Source organism: Lolium perenne, chromosome 4 (genome assembly GCF_019359855.2).
Source record: "Lolium perenne isolate Kyuss_39 chromosome 4, Kyuss_2.0, whole genome shotgun sequence".
Classification (NCBI taxonomy): domain Eukaryota; kingdom Viridiplantae; phylum Streptophyta; class Magnoliopsida; order Poales; family Poaceae; genus Lolium; species Lolium perenne.
Window position 1 is genome coordinate 8,965,202 of NC_067247.2, and position 16,467 is coordinate 8,981,668.

The 16,467-nt window shown below is 49.3% G+C and overlaps 1 protein-coding gene across 1 annotated transcript; it reads right to left on the reverse strand.

Moving 5' to 3' along the window:
• Positions 1–9,850: 9,850 nt before the first annotated feature.
• LOC127291726 (uncharacterized) lies at positions 9,851–12,266 on the reverse strand. The gene is made up of 2 exons (XM_051321039.2): positions 10,634–12,266; positions 9,851–10,565 (listed from the first exon to the last, which is right to left on the reverse strand). Exons 1-2 carry the CDS (start codon positions 12,181–12,183, stop codon positions 10,343–10,345), a joined length of 1,773 nt encoding a protein of 590 aa, XP_051176999.1. The 5' UTR covers positions 12,184–12,266; the 3' UTR covers positions 9,851–10,342.
• Between the last annotated feature and the right edge of the window lie 4,201 nt (positions 12,267–16,467).

Consider the following 16,467-nt stretch of genomic DNA (forward strand, 5'->3'; position numbering starts at 1 on the left):
CGCCAGGCCCCCCTCCCACCTTTCCCCCTCCCTTGCCGCCACCTGAGGTGACCGCCGGAAAGCCGCGCGGCTGCTGAGGACGGTGGCGGCGAGGATCTCGTCGCTCCGCTTCGCTGCGGAGGACTACAGGACCGGGGCGGCGGCCCTTCAGGCGAGGCATCGGCGCGCGCGGCAGGCGTCGGCGCAGGCGACTCTGGCCGTCGGCCGCAACCTCTTGGGAGGTTGGACCGCGGCGGGTGGCGGCTGCGGCATGGGGGCCCCCTCCCCGTCAGATCGAGGTTGTTCGCCTCTTCTCTCTCCCCCCTCCATGATTTCGGCCTTGCGGCGGCTTGCTGCTCGCTCTGGAATGTGGGGGGAGCCGGTGTGTGGCTCGGGACCGGGGGAAACCCTAGGTTGGCTGGCCCAGCCCGGCGGCGGCGGCGCCTGCGGGCGCCGTTCTTCCTCCTTGGAGGCGTGGCTGAGGTCCCCTGTCTCCACCCCGATCAACCTCCCGGGTGAAAGCCCAAAATCTCTCAGATTGGGCGGCGTCGACGTGCTGCACGCCGTATCCTCCTTGGAGGCGTCGCCTGGGGAGTGCGATGCTCGGTGAGGTTGAAGGCGGAAACTTTGGTCTCGTGCAGTTGCTCCTGGTGGCTTTCCTGCTTCTCTCTGGGCATCCTTAGGCCGCGGCGGTTTGGCCGGTGTGGTGTGCTCCCCCTTTCCTGGTGGTCGTGTTCTGGGGCTGCCTCGGAGCTCAAGTTCAGCACTTCCCTAGCTCTCGGGTGAGCTTTTTCCACGTCCGATGGTTCGACGCCTTCGAGCCAAGGCGAGAGGGTAGGGGCCCTCTTCGGTGTGGGAACCGGAATGTGTCTTGGTGCTTGCAGTTCAGGGGGCCTTCCTCGCTCATGAATCTCCATCCTGCTGGTTGGCAGTGCCTCGTCGCGCCTTCGCTGCTCGTTGCCCTCGGTGCCGGAGAGTTGTAGTCTTCGCTTTGCAAGTCCCTTTAGTGCTTGCTTATAGTGTTGAGTTGTAAGCCTTTGCCGTTCGGCCGTCGTATTGTGTGGTGTACTGGTGTTGTGTGTGGGTGAGCTCCTAGCGAGCCTACTGTTTTAAAAAAAAAGTGTATGGTTCACGTCCTGGTGGACTGAAAGCTAGTCCAGTGCTCAGGACAAGCTCCAAATCACACGTCCTAGTAACCATGTTTGAGAGCTAAGCCTCTAATCAAAGCTTCACGGGGCACGCAGCCACTAACGAGCATGTCGACAATGGCTCGACATCATGCCACCCGTTGCCTGCCGCGTGCCCGTGTTTGCAGTGGCGGAGGGTGCTGTTACCAGAGAAAAATCATCATTTTCACGTGAAAATTTGCCATTTTACAAATATTTTTTTCTACCGGTTGTTAGAGCATCTCTAACAGAGCCCGTAAATCCCGCCGGAACCGAACTTTTCCGGCGAATTTACGGGTTCGGACCGAAACTGGCGCCGATCAGCGTCCGAAAAAGTGGGCCGGCCCGAATAGGAAGTTCAGGGCCCGAACAACTCCCCGCACGGCCCCTATTAAAAGGGTTCGCGGAGGGGAGTTTGGTTCGCAAACCCTACTCCCCTCAGCCGTCTCCTCTCCCTCCGCCGCCGCCAGTCTCCCTCTCCGACGAGCAATCCACGCGCAGCCAGCCACCAATCCTCCACCCTCCGCCGCGCGATGGCCTCCCGTGGAGGTGCGGGCAGCCGAGCCGCGGGATTGGGCGGCGGGGACTCGCCGCCGCGTCCGCCCGTATTTCGCACCGAGGTGGAGCGGCGGAAATGGGTCCGCTCGGAGGGCGCGCGCAAGCGCAGCGCCCGCCGGTGGACCAACAGGGGGCTCACGCCCCCGGGGAAGCTCGCCAGGTACGCGCTCGGAGGCGAGGGGTCCTCCTCCGGCGGTTCGCGACGCCTCCATTGGTCCGAGTCGGAGGAGGAGGAGGAAGAGTCGGAGGAGGAAGACGAAGTGTCGGAGGAGGAGGAGGAAGTGGAGGAGGCGGTCATCGCTCAGGTGGCGGCCGTGTCCGCCGCGGAGGCCCGAGCCCGCTAGCGCCGCAAGGAGGCCGACACCGTCTGGCAAGTCCAGGAATACAAGGCGGCGCGCCGTGAAGAACGCGCCCGCCGCGTGAAGCTGGAGATCGTCGAGCTCGACGACGACTAGGAGCTCCACGCGTCCGCCGTCTCGCCTTCCACCGCCACCGCCGCCGCCGCCGCGCGTAGAGGCCGCCGGGCCGAATTTTGGGCAAAATTAGCTCGCGCTGCTGCGGATAGTAGTTAATTTAGGTTATTAGTTCTAATTATGTAAAGTTTGGTGCTCAATCGGAGTAACAACTATCGTCTATATGTGTTCATCGATGAATTCTCCCGCGAGATTTCTAATTTCATGTTTTCAGTTCGTCTTTACGATTTCTGTTCTGCGCCACTGCCAAAAACGCACCAACTCACATTTTCAGGAGACTGAATCCTTTGTTTTCGGTTTCAACTTTTTCGGGCTCTACTAGAGATGCGGATCATGTTGTCCAGCCTTCACAGACAGCCTTTATGCAAGGAAGGAACATCCTTGATGGAGTGGCGGTCTTGCATGAGACGGTACATGAGATGCATTCTAAGAAATTACATGGGGTTATTTAAAACTAGATTTTGAAAAGGCGTATGATAAAGTTAAGTGGTCTTTCCTATAGCAGACACTCAGGATGAAAGGCTTTTCTCCAGAGTGGCGCGCTCTAATAAATGATTTTGTGTATGGAGGTAGTGTCGCAATCCGGGTTAATGATGACACCGGCCACTATTTCCAAACACGAAAATGGTTACGCCAAGGGGATCCGTTATCACCGATGTTGTTTAACATTGTAGCGGATATGCTGGCTATACTCATAGAGCGGGCCAAGGCTGATGGCCAGATTGAAGGAGTGATTCCACATCTGGTTGATGGTGGTTTATCTATACTTCAATATGCCGACGATACAATTCTGTTTATGGATCATGATCTTGAAAAAGCTCAAAATCTGAAATTAATTTTGGCGGCTTTTGAGCAGTTGTCAGGATTGAAAATCAATTTCCATAAAAGCGAATTGTTCTGTTTCGGTGATGCCCAAAACGATACAGCTCTGTATACAGAGTTGTTTGGTTGCGGGCAAGGCCAATTTCCTATTCGTTATTTGGGTATTCCGATTCATTATCGGAGACTTACAATCGCGGAATGGAAATTAGTGGAAGAAAGATTACAAAAACGCCTTAGTAGTTGGAAAGGTAAATTGTTGTCCCTGGGAGGAAGATTGGTACTCATTAATTTGGTACTCACAAATATGGTACTGTATATGTTATCATTCTTCATCCTACCGAAAGGAATTCTGCATAAACTCGATTATTATCGATCCAGATTCTTTTGGCAAGGGGACAGCGAGAAAAAGAAATATCGACTAGTTAAGTGGAGTATAGTTTGTAGCCCCAAAGATCAAGGAGGGCTTGGAGTTCATGACCTGGAGGTCAAGAATTCAGCTCTTCTGGGTAAATGGCTGTTTAAGCTACTTACTGAGGATGGGACTTGGCAAACTATTCTTCGGAGAAAGTATATCGGTTCGAAGACATTATCCCAAGTGGTTTGGAAACCTGGGGATTCTCACTTCTGGGCTGGTCTTATGGCGACAAAAAATGTATTCTTTCGCCATGGTACTTTCTCAATCAGGAATGGAGCATAGATACGGTTCTGGGAAGATGCTTGGCTAGACAATGCACCCTTAAGTGAACAGTATCCTGCTCTGTATAGGATTGCTCGTCGCCAAGGTGATACCATTGCTACTGTAATGGCTACCTCACCTCCGAATGTGACGTTCAGACGGGTTTTACTTGGACAAAGACTTGTGGCATGGAATACCCTAATTCAACGGCTCGGAGATATTCATTTATCACCTGAACCAGACGAATTTAGATGGAACCTTCATGTAGATGGTACCTTTTCCGTAAAATCTTTCTACAATGCGATCCTGATTTCTGATTTACCAGTTGACAACAATAAGAAGATTTGGAAGATGAAGATACCATTAAAAATTAAAAATTTTGGATGGTATCTTCGTCGTGGGGTTATTCTCACCAAAGACAATCTTGTTAAGCGGAATTGGCATGGAATTACACGGTGTGTTTTTTGTCATCAGGACGAAACAATCAAACACTTATTCTTCCAGTGCCAGTTCGCGAGATCTATATGGTCTGTCATCCAAGTAGCGTCTACCTTGTATCCTTCGACTAGTGTCGCCAATGTCTTTGGCAATTGGCTTCATGGTATAGATTCAAGGTTTAAGTTGCTTCTTAGGGTGGGGGCGTTAGTAGTTATCTGGGCGCTTTGGCTATGTAGAAATGACAAGATCTTTAATGACAAAAATTGTTCTTTGTTGCAGGTCATCTACAGATGTACAGGTATTCTCCGTTTATGGTTACCTCTACAGCGAGTGGAGAACCGACAGCTATTTACGGAGGTCTGTACACGGTTGGAGGCTACGGCCAGGGATACTTTTTCCCTACATGGGTGGCAGCATAGTCTACGGATAGATGCCCCACCTACACTTTAGGCGTTATATGATTCATCGTTCCGATATGTATCTCGTCTAGTTTTTATTATTTATCCTTTTGGATTTGAGACAACAAAACGGCTGTGTGCATCCTGGTTATGCAGAGGCTAGATATAATTACTTATTAAAGTAATAAAACATCCTTTATCGAAAAAAAGCTGCTAATAAGTAGATCCGCGCCACTGCGTGCCGCGCCCGGTGGTCACCGCGCGCGCTGCCAAGTGCCAGCACGTGCTGAGTGATGTGCAAGACATCACCGCTGCGGCAGGTCGGCCACATCTTCTGCTGGCCGCATCGCCCATACTACTATATGGAACAAATCCCGGTCAATCCATACCGTGAACCAGTTGCCATCAGTTCTGCACAATGCTCCCGTCCAGGATAAATCTTTACCCTCAGTTACAAAGATGGCCCACATGGCAGATCCGCCCTTTCCCCAATCTCTTTCTCCACACATCTTTCGATATTTTCATATTCTCGACATTAGAGCATCTCCAGCCGCGTCCCCCAAAGCGTCCCCCAAACCGCGCCGGATTGAGCGTTTGGGGGACGTGTTTTGTTCGTGCCGCCTTTGGGGGACGTCGCTCCCCAGCCGCGTCCCCCAAACGCCGCCCCCAAACATTTAAAATACTTTTTTTGGCATTTTTATTTCAATTTTCACAAACTAATACATAATTAGGAACGTGGTTTCCACAAACTAATACATAGTTGGAACCGTGGTGGACACAAATATAAAATATTGCAAATAAACTAAACCTAACTAGGCCGTGCATCGGAGGTTTCCTGTGTTCGCTGCTAAGAAAGAACACTCGAGGGCACACCCAGTAACCTAAACTGGAAAATCCAGCAGGAGGATGGTGCCCGATGAGGCGAACAGGCAGAAACCTCCGTGTGCACGTATTCGCTGCGAAGAAACAACACTCAGTCGTCCTCCTCGTCGATGCTGTCGTCGTGGGAGTCCCTGTCGCCGTGGTAGTCCCGGCGGCAGCGCCTCTCGTCGAAGACCTTGACGCTCATGTCCCTGTTGCCGAAGTAGGAGAACACGAGGATGAAGCCGGCTTGGAGGCTGTGGTGGCGCGCGAACTTCTCCCAGCCGATGTTGAGGTACATCTTGCCGCGCGCGTCGTAGATCGCGTCGACGATCCATCGGTAGTAGCCGCACGAATGCTCCCGCAGATGCATCTTGCGCGGGCGTACGCCGCCGACGTACTCGGCGAAGGAGTCCGGCAGCCTTTGGATGCCGCGCGGGTCGCCCTTGAGGACGAGGACGAACTCGAAAGGCACGTCCGGCTCCACGTCCATCTCCGACGATGAAGACGACGGTGTGGGAGGCGACGGCGAGCGTTCAGCTATGCCGCGGCCACGACCACGGCCGCGGTCGCGAGGTCGGCCTCCGCCTCTACCAGACATAGCGTCGAGTCTTGTTGAGAGATGGTGGCGGCTAGGGTTTGGGAGAGAGGCGCTAGGGTTTGTGTGTGAGAGGGACGATGAGAGGCGCCCCTTTTTATAGGCCGGAGGGAGGCGGATGAGCGGTGGCGCTCATTAACGCCGACACGCAGAGCTAGGCGCGACGGGACGCGTCGCTGCGCACTCTGTGGGAACTGCACCGTCGCTGCGGGAACTGCACCGTCGCTGCGCGTCAATAACTTCCGTCGCGAGGTAGGCGACGGTTAGATTAAAATTAATTGTGCCGCTGACGGGTCGGCCCCGCCACTCCCCACCTCGCTTTTCGTTGTGTCCGGCGTCCCCGGTGCGTCCCCCGTGGGACGGGGACGGGCTCGGGGCGCCGGACACCGTATCGGGGCGCGCCGGACAAAAATGGGCTTTGGGGGACGCGGCTGGAATGTATTTTTTATCCGGCGCGCCCCAAATCCCTTTGGAGGACGCTTTAGGGGACGCGGCTGGAGATGCTCTTATGTGCATGCCTCTCTGGTCAAGGTTCGATAGCTCCACACTTCGTTGCTATGCTGCGCCGACAAGATGATGACTGCTAGTACATGGTATGATTGGTGCATCTGTGGCTCAGCGAAGGATAAGATTCTGCAACAAACCCTTACAAAGTACCGGTATTCTGCCTTCAAAAAAAAAAGTACCGGTATTCTCGTTGTTCACACCACACAGGTAGACACGACCCAGCTAAATGGCATCTCCATCCATGCCAGCCCGTCTTCCTAATCTATGTTTATGCAGAGCTTGCCCAGGTCGTCGATGGCCAGCTACTGCAAAGGCTCATCTCTTTCTATATTTCTGCAGAGAATGACGATGCCTGATGTGGTTGTGGCGCTGAAAAAAATCAAAGCCGAGTAGACCAAACAGTCAGCAACGGCACATAGCGCAGCATAGTTATCAATGTCCCTTGTTGTCTGTTAGCAAAGTAATGCCTATTTGGGTGTGCACAAAGATTTATGATGTATTGCTCACTGAGCCTTAATAAAGCATATGAAACACCAAATCAGTAATCATGTCTGTCATGAAAGCATAATTGGGCAGCAGAGCTGTAAAATAAAAGAATGATACTACGGGCATGTGTCTTGCTCACATCGCTTGTGTTACATACAACTTAAGTACACAGAATCTCGAGTTTGATCAGCTCATCTGTTCGCATCACTGTTTCTAAATTAGTTTTCCCTACGAGGATTTTTTTTAAATAAAAGAATGATACTACGGTCTACAAGGGAGAAGGCTACTTGTACTTCACTGATGTTGTTAGAACATCGTGCGTATAGATGTAACTGTTAACTCTCTAAATAAATAAATAAAAGGTCCTTCAGTTCCTTGAGAAAGATCACCAATAGATGAGTCAGCTAAACATTTAAGATGGAAGTGATGATTGTACAGCTCATTGATATATAAGGGTGATGAATCTACTTGCCTAAATGAGGATAATATTAGCAAGAATATAACACTTCATTTGGCATCATAGAATTATTAAGTGCTTCTTAAGAAAGTCAGAGGATCAACAGATGAACCTGTACCTTGTCACGGATCTTCATACTCATAGCTGGTTATGAAAATGGCAAGGTAGTTCTTGGCTATTGCTATGTAATCTGCAGTTCCTACCTAAGCATTGGAGCAAGCAACACAAATTAATATCTAGCATAATCAAAGCACGTCTTATCAAATCTATTAAAAGTCGCTCTGTTTATGGTGTTAGAATTCAGTTCGAAATTCGTACAGTTTAAAGAAAGAGAGATACTACTCCATGGGAGTATAATTTTTGTCGAGCCAAAAGTGCCATGATCATAAATGTAAGCTAGAGAGTGAGATATTACTAGGCGGCCACATAAACACTGGAAGTCAAACCTTGCCACACCTTCCAAAGAGACCTGTGGTACAACTTTGAGGAATCTCAAGAGACCTGTGGTACTGTAAAATTAAAGTTAATATGGTCCACAATCATGTAATATTGGTATAGAGATGAGTTTTAGGACACACCTTCCAAACATTACAGGAATTGTAACTGCAGTAATGTTTCCTCCTGTCTGGTTAGTTATTTCATGCCACATAGCCTCATACATACTCCATGTGTCAGATGTGATAGCCAAAAATAGTGAATCTGCAAACAATTTTACAAACTAGTTACATAAAACATAACGACTAATGCAAATGACACCTAAGAATAAGGAATATATACAAGTAGAATAAATATCAATATTCCAAACAAACAAGAGTAAACTATAACAACAACTTGGGTACTGCTACGAAAACCGATTGAGGTAAAGTATTATGTTGTGAAACATAAGGTCGAGGATCAAACTATAAGTCTCGAGCATATAAGACAAAAGATATGCTTGCGGATCCGCTAACGAAAGGCTTACCACCCATTGTGTTCAAGGAACACGTAGCCGGCATGGGTTTAAGGGAAAGTCTTACCTATCCTGGATCATAAGAGGCCCAAAAGTAAAAAAAAGAATTTGTTTCAAAACATAGAAGTGTATTGTGGTTGTCTGATTCCATCAGCAATAGAGTTGTGACGATGAACCATGCCCTATGTACTGATCAAAAAATGAAACGAATAAAGTAAAAATATAAAGTAAAAAGAAAATTGAGATCAAGAGGGAGAATGTTAGGATGATCTCCACTGCACCAGAGCCTTGACCACGTCTGCTCGCTGATCGGCGGGGTCGAACCTTATCTCTGGTTGGTGGGCCCCTGTCGCCACGCTATATAGATAGGTGGAGGCCGGATGCACGCGGTACGAGGTTGACCGACGCGCTGCTCGCCCCACCGACATCCCTTCCAATCTAGGGTTCTAGTGCGTGCCGACGGGAAGCGTAACCACCGACGCCACTACCTCACCCACGCCACCGCCGTCGCCACCATGCCGACATCCGCAGGTTCCTCCTCGAAGGGAGAAGGTACACCGTCTCTCTCTTGTTCTATCTCTCTCACGCACAGTACAAGCTCATTACTTTCCAGAGATAGTCAGTACCCGGCATTAGATCTACACTAGCTGATCCACGACTCTAACAGTAGCATGTGCGCACCTGGTGCTCCGGTTGGTTCCTGTCATGTTTCCTCCTCACCAGTGAACAAAAAGTTGTCACACGGAAAACAATTTTGAAAATCTCGGGCCGAAATCTCAACGCCAGAGAACTGCTGAAAACAGAAGATAAGAAGCTGCTGCAATGTTGAACATTTTCTTCGGTAACAGCATACAAACAGAGGATGGTTCATAAGTTCACTGGACAAAACAGAGAGCAAACTTCACATGAGATGAACGCATGATGCTTTTGTTACTACAGAACTTCAAACCTGTAATGTACTGAACATTTACAGAGCTAAACCCACAAGGTTGCTTTTGCTGAGGAGTGCCATTCCTCTATCAACATAACCCTTGTTGACAGCAAAATAAACAACGGAAAAAAAAAGAGCAGCAAAAAAATGCAGAATAACTTGTGCTCTAACACTGCTTGAAAGATAAAAAGGTGACACCCAATATCACACTTGTGGTCCACATATTCATGTAGCCTGCAAGTGATAATTTTCGCATTTGCTTGGACTTTGGAACCACCAAGAGTAACTCGGATAACCTGAGGTTCTCAGCTCCAGCAACACGTCAGTAGTAAGTTGTTCAGATTACTATCACAATCTTGTTTCATAAAAGATGAATTGTTGGCAATCTATTTTGCAGCAAAAAAAATTGCAAGACCTTGACTCGTTTTGGACAGAATAAATAGCATAAATCCGACATGAAATGGCAGCAAAAATAAATCTGACATGACCTTGCCTAATATTTGGCAACAAACAGCAGATAATCATCTAGATCTAGTTCACACGTCACCATGTAGCAACAGTACAGATATAATAGTGCAGATCCATGTTTTATAGCATAAAGTGAGTCCTCATCTCACTAGTTACATGGCAGAAGAATAGTTCACTTAGTTTCTAATTTCACTAGGTTCAAAGGTTACGTAGCAAAAACACATGACAGCTCATCCCAAAAGCAATATCATCATGGCCTTTCATTTATTTTTATTCTTTGATGTACTGTTTTTGGCCACTTGTCATTTCTCCATGGAGAAATAGCTGGTTGAGATGCTGCATATTCTTGAATACTCAAAGCTAGTTGCATGTGACCATACACTTGGATTCCTAAGAAAGATTCCTTGGAAAGATTCACATGCCCTACCTCCCTAGGCTGGCTTGCAATCTTAGCACACTTACGGTAGCAGCTTTTGTTGGTGTACATTCAGTAGCAGCGGCAGCAGAGCAGAACCTACAGGTTCGTCTATTGCCAATTGACTATCTTTGACAGATTTCTTCATACTCTTCCACAGCTACTTTCCCACAGCTGCTTTCAGATAAGCCACAGCCCAACCAAACACACCCTTTGTTGGTGTACATTCAGTAGCAGCAGCAGCAGATTCTGCACCTACAGGTTCTTCTATTGCCAATTGACTATCTTCCACAGGTTCTTCTATTGCCATTTGACTATCTTCAACAGGTTCTTCTATTGCCAATTGACTATCTTCCACAGGTTTCTTCTTACTCTTCTTTTCCCTGTGAATATCACGTCACAAGTATTAGTAAATTACATACAACAGTAACTGATGAAGACGTTTGACTACCTTTCTTTTAGCTCCATTTCTTGGTCACGCATCTCCGGCGGCATGGCAGCAACAACCTCTGTGGCCTCCCTCGCGCGCGCCATGCGGCCAAGGATGTCACGGTGCTCGATTGTTGGCTTGAGCCCATAGGCAAAAATAGATCTAAAGATGTTCCGGCCTTTCTCGACGAGACCAGCGTTCCTGCAGGCTGTCAGTGCGACGGTGAAGGTGCTTGACCTGGGCTCGTGTCCATGTCGCAGCATCAGCGCGAATGCCTGCAGTGCGCAGGAGGCGTGGCCGTGTTTCACAAAGGCTTGCATCATCGATGTCCATGTGATGGCATCCTTCTCCTGTAACATCTTGAAAGCTTGCCAGGCAGAGCGCAGGTCGCCGCTCCTCGAGTACATGGTGAGCAGAGCATTTCCTAAGGAGGTTTCAGACAGGTGACCCATTTTTGTGGCCATGCCATGGATTTGCCCAACTTCGACGGTTCTCTCCGATGTAACAAGGACACTTATCAATGTAGTGATGTCGGGATATACCGCTGACTGGAGCATGAGAAGAAATAGACCCACAGCGTCGTCCTTACGACCGTTCCTGGCATATCCCTTGATTACAGTGCTCCAGCTCACCAGGTCCTTGGCGGGCATCGAATCAAACAGTCTCTGAGCCTCGCTCATCTGGCCATCATTGGCATAAGCGTTGATCATCACATTCCACGCCATGATATCCTTGTTTTTCGGCATTTTGTCGAAGAACTCCCTCGCCATCGAAACGCGGCTGTTCTGTGCCAAGCCGCTTACCATCGCGGTCCAAGTAGCCACATTCTTATGATGCATCCTCTCAAAGAGACTGACCGCCTCGTCTACTCTCCCGGCACGGAGGAAGCCAGAGATTGCGGCGTACCAGGAGTAGGAGTTCCTCTCTGGCATCCTGTCGAACAGCGCCATCGCCTCTCCGACGTGACCGCCGTCGGCGTAGGCCTTGACCATGACCGTCCAGGTGACCGCGTTCCTCTCCGGCATCACGTCGAACACCTCCCTCGCCTCGCTCAGCATCCCGGCGCGCACGTACCCCTGCAGCATGGCCGTCCACGACACGACGTCGCGTTCGGGCATCGCGTCGAACAGCGCGCGCGCCTCGGCTACGCGCCCGGATCGGCCGTACGCGGAGACCAGGCTGGTCCCCGCCACCACGTTCTTCTCCGCCATCCCGTCGAACAGCCTGCGGGCGCGGTCGACGCGGCCGGCCTTGAGGTACCCGTCGAGCATGACGGCGTCCAGATGGGGGACACGGGCGGACGCCGGAGCGGCTAGGAACAGCGCCTCCGCGCGCGGGAGGTCTCGGCTCCTGAGGTGGGCGCTGACCGTGGCTGCGTCGCGTCGCGGCGTTTTGTGGACCGCCGCGAGGCCGGCGGCCGTGTCGTTGGCGGGGCGGAGGTCGCGATTGGCGGAGGGCCGTGGATGTTGGTCGGGGTGGTTTGCCAGGGCGCCATGGAAGCGGAGGGAGATGGTCCGGAGGAGGAGCCGCCGGCGCCGGCGCCGGCGAAGCACGTGGAAGACGCGAGGCATGGTCTCCAGCGAAGATCCACGGCTATCTTGCAGAAGAGACCCTGGAATTTCACCAGCGTTCGGAGAAAGGACGATGAATTGTTTTTTGCGATTTAATGGACAGGCACACTTGAACAATCACTGGCAGGTAATTAGCGTAGAGGCACAATATTATTTCCACTAGTTAAAAAAGGCGGAAAATGTTGGTACCATCAAAGAATTATGCACAGGTGAAAAATCAGGTAATAGCGTCCGGAAATAATATTGATGTTGAAGATTCGTGTAAAATTTACAACGCTTGTGTGCCGTTGATAAATTACAGTCACAAAAATATGTGGCCTCTCACAATTAAGTAATTAACGGTTTGCTTTTTGGTTGACATCCGCACGATGAAAATTATTGTACAAGTTTAATATTTGTACCGATGAATTACTACGAAAGATCACTGTCGTAGCCGTAAATAATCGGTGCAGAAATAATACCATTTTAAAGGTGGGGTAGAAGAAGGTAATAATATTACCCGGGGAAAAACAGGCGACGTCGTAAGGTGGAGTAAGTATATTTTTTCGATGCTACCGTACAATGGCATAATATTATTTTCACGGGATAAAAAAAAGCAAATGTTGGTACCACCGAAGAATTATGCACCGGTGAAAAATCACTGCAGAAGTTGAATATTTATACAGACGAATTACTACGAAAGATCACTATTGGCAACTGTAAATAAACCTCGCGAAAATATGCGCCACGCAGGAATTAATATTAAGTAGTTAACGGCATGTTTCATAGTTGATATCGGTACGGAAAAAATACTACAAAAGTTGAATATGTGCATTACTGCAAAAAAATCACTATCGGTAACTGGAAAAATACCCTGCAAAAAATTAGGAAAATGTCTGTAAGGGTACTTTGCCCCTATGTTTGTTTTTTGTAATTGATGATAATTTCTATGAACTAATATTTCCATTAAGTTTTTGAGTTTTTGTTTGAAGGAATACTTCATAGGTTTTGCTTGAAGTCCATTTGTTGGATTCAAGATAGTTGATGTCAAGAGAGAAGGTTTGGCTCGAAGTGGGTGTCACAATCCTGCAAGACTCATGAGTTGAGATATTGGTGACCAAGATCTAGAGCATGCAATCAAACGAAGTGTCCTGGCTTGAATGAAGCATGAGCGTCGTCATCGAGGTCAAGCGGTACGCGGTTAATTGTCTCTCCCTCTTATGGTGCTGGGTCACGATGTAAAAGGACAGAGGAATAGCTCGAGGCAAAGTTCGAAGGAGCGCTCGAAGACGAAGCTTGGAAAAGCGAGAAAAATTAGTCTTCTCTTTTCGGTTTTTCTTGAGTATAGGACCCAACACTATCAAGAGAGGGTCGGAGCCGTTATTTGGTTCTTTGCCTCAAATCATCTTTCTCTTTCATTCCATTTGTTTGGCATCTTTTATGCTTTTTTATCTTCACGACCATACGCCGTTTTTTATCCCCTCTATTCCGCACAACCAAAGGTGGTTTGTTTTTGCTCGGCGTTTGCTATTTCGTTGCTACCACTTTTTGTTCGCCACAAAAATATTCCGTCTATTGCATCTTTCTTTTCCGCTCCAATATTTTGCTCCTAATGATGATCAAAGTTTGCTCAATTTTTTTACCCAAAAGAGACTCAAAATTTGCTCCACTTTTTACCAAAAGAATTTAGTGAAAATAGGCAAAACAGCAGTTTTGGCCGGTCAGACCGGGACCGGCCTCCAGGCCGGTCAAACCGGCCGGCCCAGCAATCTTTTCTTTTATGCCCGGACAAAACAGAGACATGATCCGGTAAGGCCGGTCAAACCGGCCGGCCCAGCAATCCTCTCTTTTATGCCCGGACAAAACAGAGACATGATCCGGTACGACCGGCCCACCAAAATCGCCCACGCGCCGCTCAGCTTTCGGTATGACCGGACAAAACCCGTATCTTGGTCGATCCCTGCGTTGGCCGCGCTCCTTTCTTCCTGTACGTGGCCAGCTTCTCTCTCTTCCACCTCTTTCTTTTTTCTCGCACGCTGTTTTCGCACTGCCGGCATGACTGAGGCTAGGCTGATGATCGGTTTTTTAGAAGATGAGCGTTGTACTGCACGGCACATGAAAAAGATCTTTAGTGTGCCATCAAGACCCTAAGCAATGGTGGCATACACAACTAGTTGCTCCATGTAAAAAAGTTGTCAGAAGCAACATGGTCAATTTTATCTCTCCAATAAAAGCTACAACTTTAATCAGAAAAAAGAAAGAAGAGACCCCACAAATATGACATTATGTATCTATTTCTCTCTCCAAAAAGCAAAAAACATGCTTTTTAGGTTTAAGATCCCACTTCTTAAAGAGGAGGCTGCCTCCTCATCCGAACCTACTTTGAACCATCCGAACCTAGTTAAAGGTGTGAGGCAGTAGCTCTAGGGCAGTTCATTGGGCATGCCCTGAAAGATCCAATCTATACTAGTGATATTTGGAATTTTCTCCTAGGAGCACAAGTAGGTCCTTTGCTTGGTCCATATATAAGTAAGGAGAATAATTAGCGTGACCGTGGCATCGTGCTTCCCATGATCAATCAAAACGGTCATTTACGGATGGCTCTAAATAATTTGCCATTGTACAGCTCTTGCATCTTATTTTCTTCTTTCTTTTGGATGAAGCAGGGGGATGCGTGACACCCTCCTATGGTTTGTATCGTCGGGATCTTAGCTATAGCCAAATGTTGCTTAATCTAACTGGTTGCACCAAAAGAAATACACCATGTACGTTAATTTCCTTGTCTTTTCGTGCTACCGTGCGATATGAACTCTGTTGACGTTTGTACCCAAAAAGAAGGAAATAAAATTATGCGTTGACTGAGCTGGACCTACCAAAATACAAAGAATCTCTGGATACAGTCCAAAGCAAAACAAAAAACAAAAAAGCAGATAAAACCTTAGATAGATACATCACCCGACCTAGCTAGCAAGAACGTCGTGTGTGCCGCTTCAATTAGAGAGCGTTTGACATGCGGAAAGGTTGCAGAGCTGAAACCTGCAACCAGAATCTTCAATTCTTCATGTCGTTGACCACTGAGCCTATTGGAGCGATCTGGTGCCGAAGAGTTCAAACGCTGGGTCAAAGACAAACAAAACAGAGGCTAAGAGCATGTCTAATAGGCCCCGTATTTTTTCGTCCCTTAAAACGCGACTAGAGGGCCCTGTATTCACTTTTCGCTGGCCAAAAACTCGGACGAGCTAGCAGAACCCATATCCCCACCCCGTAAAACAAAATATTCTGTTTTACGGGGTGGGGATACGGGTTCTGCTAGCTCGTCCGAGTTTTCGACCCCTCAAAAGAGGGTTTTAGACAACAATTTGCACAACAATTTCACATCAAACATAGCACATCCAAAATATGTGATGCATAATTCATAGGTTTTAACATCACAACGCGATCATAGGCAATGTTCAAGCCACGGAAGTTCCCAAATATGATCAACCATCAACGAGTTCATTGACAGCGGCGCCACCACTGCCGGAGACTCACCTTGAGCACTTGCATCGATGCCGGCGTCCAAATCCACCGCCGAGTCGTTGAACATGTCCATGTACGATGTTGTGGACTCAACATCGAACACCTTGTCTACGTCCATGGTGGGTGGCGGCGGCGCGGGCATCGCATCGGACGGAACGGAGGGAGGAGGGGCCGTGGCCTTGGAAGACGGTGGAGGCGCGAGGCCGATGCGGCTGACCTGCTTTGTCTTCACCTTGGGCTGCGGAGCACCCCTCGACCCGACGGCCTTCGTCTTCATCCTGCCCCCTTTCTTGGCAGTCGGCGGGGCTGCGGTCGGCGGAGCTGCGGCCGGCGAAGGGGGTTCGAAGAATTGCTTCGGAATCCTCTTCCTCTTCGACGGGATGGTGGCGGAGATCATGGCCGACACGTCGCCGGCGTTGGGCGGACCTACGACGGGGACATCAACCACCGCGGCCGTCGGAGATGCACCGCCGGCGGATGGCGGCCCTTGCGGAGGATCCATGGCAGCGGGATCCGGCCGCGACGTGGCCGGGAAGGGCGGGGCAGAGGAGATCGAGCGGTGGCGGCGGCGGTTGGGTTTCGCTGAAACCGTTCGCGCGCAGTGGAGGGGGGATACTAGTTTCACCCTCTATTCCCGCTCCCACCCCGCACAAGTAGGGGGGGAAAGCCCGCCCCGTTATCGAAAATAGCAAAAATCGGAGCGGGGACCGGTTTTACAGGGTCTGCTAGACGGCCGGGTAGAGCCGAAACCCGTATTCCGGCGGTTATTATACGGGTTTGGATTTT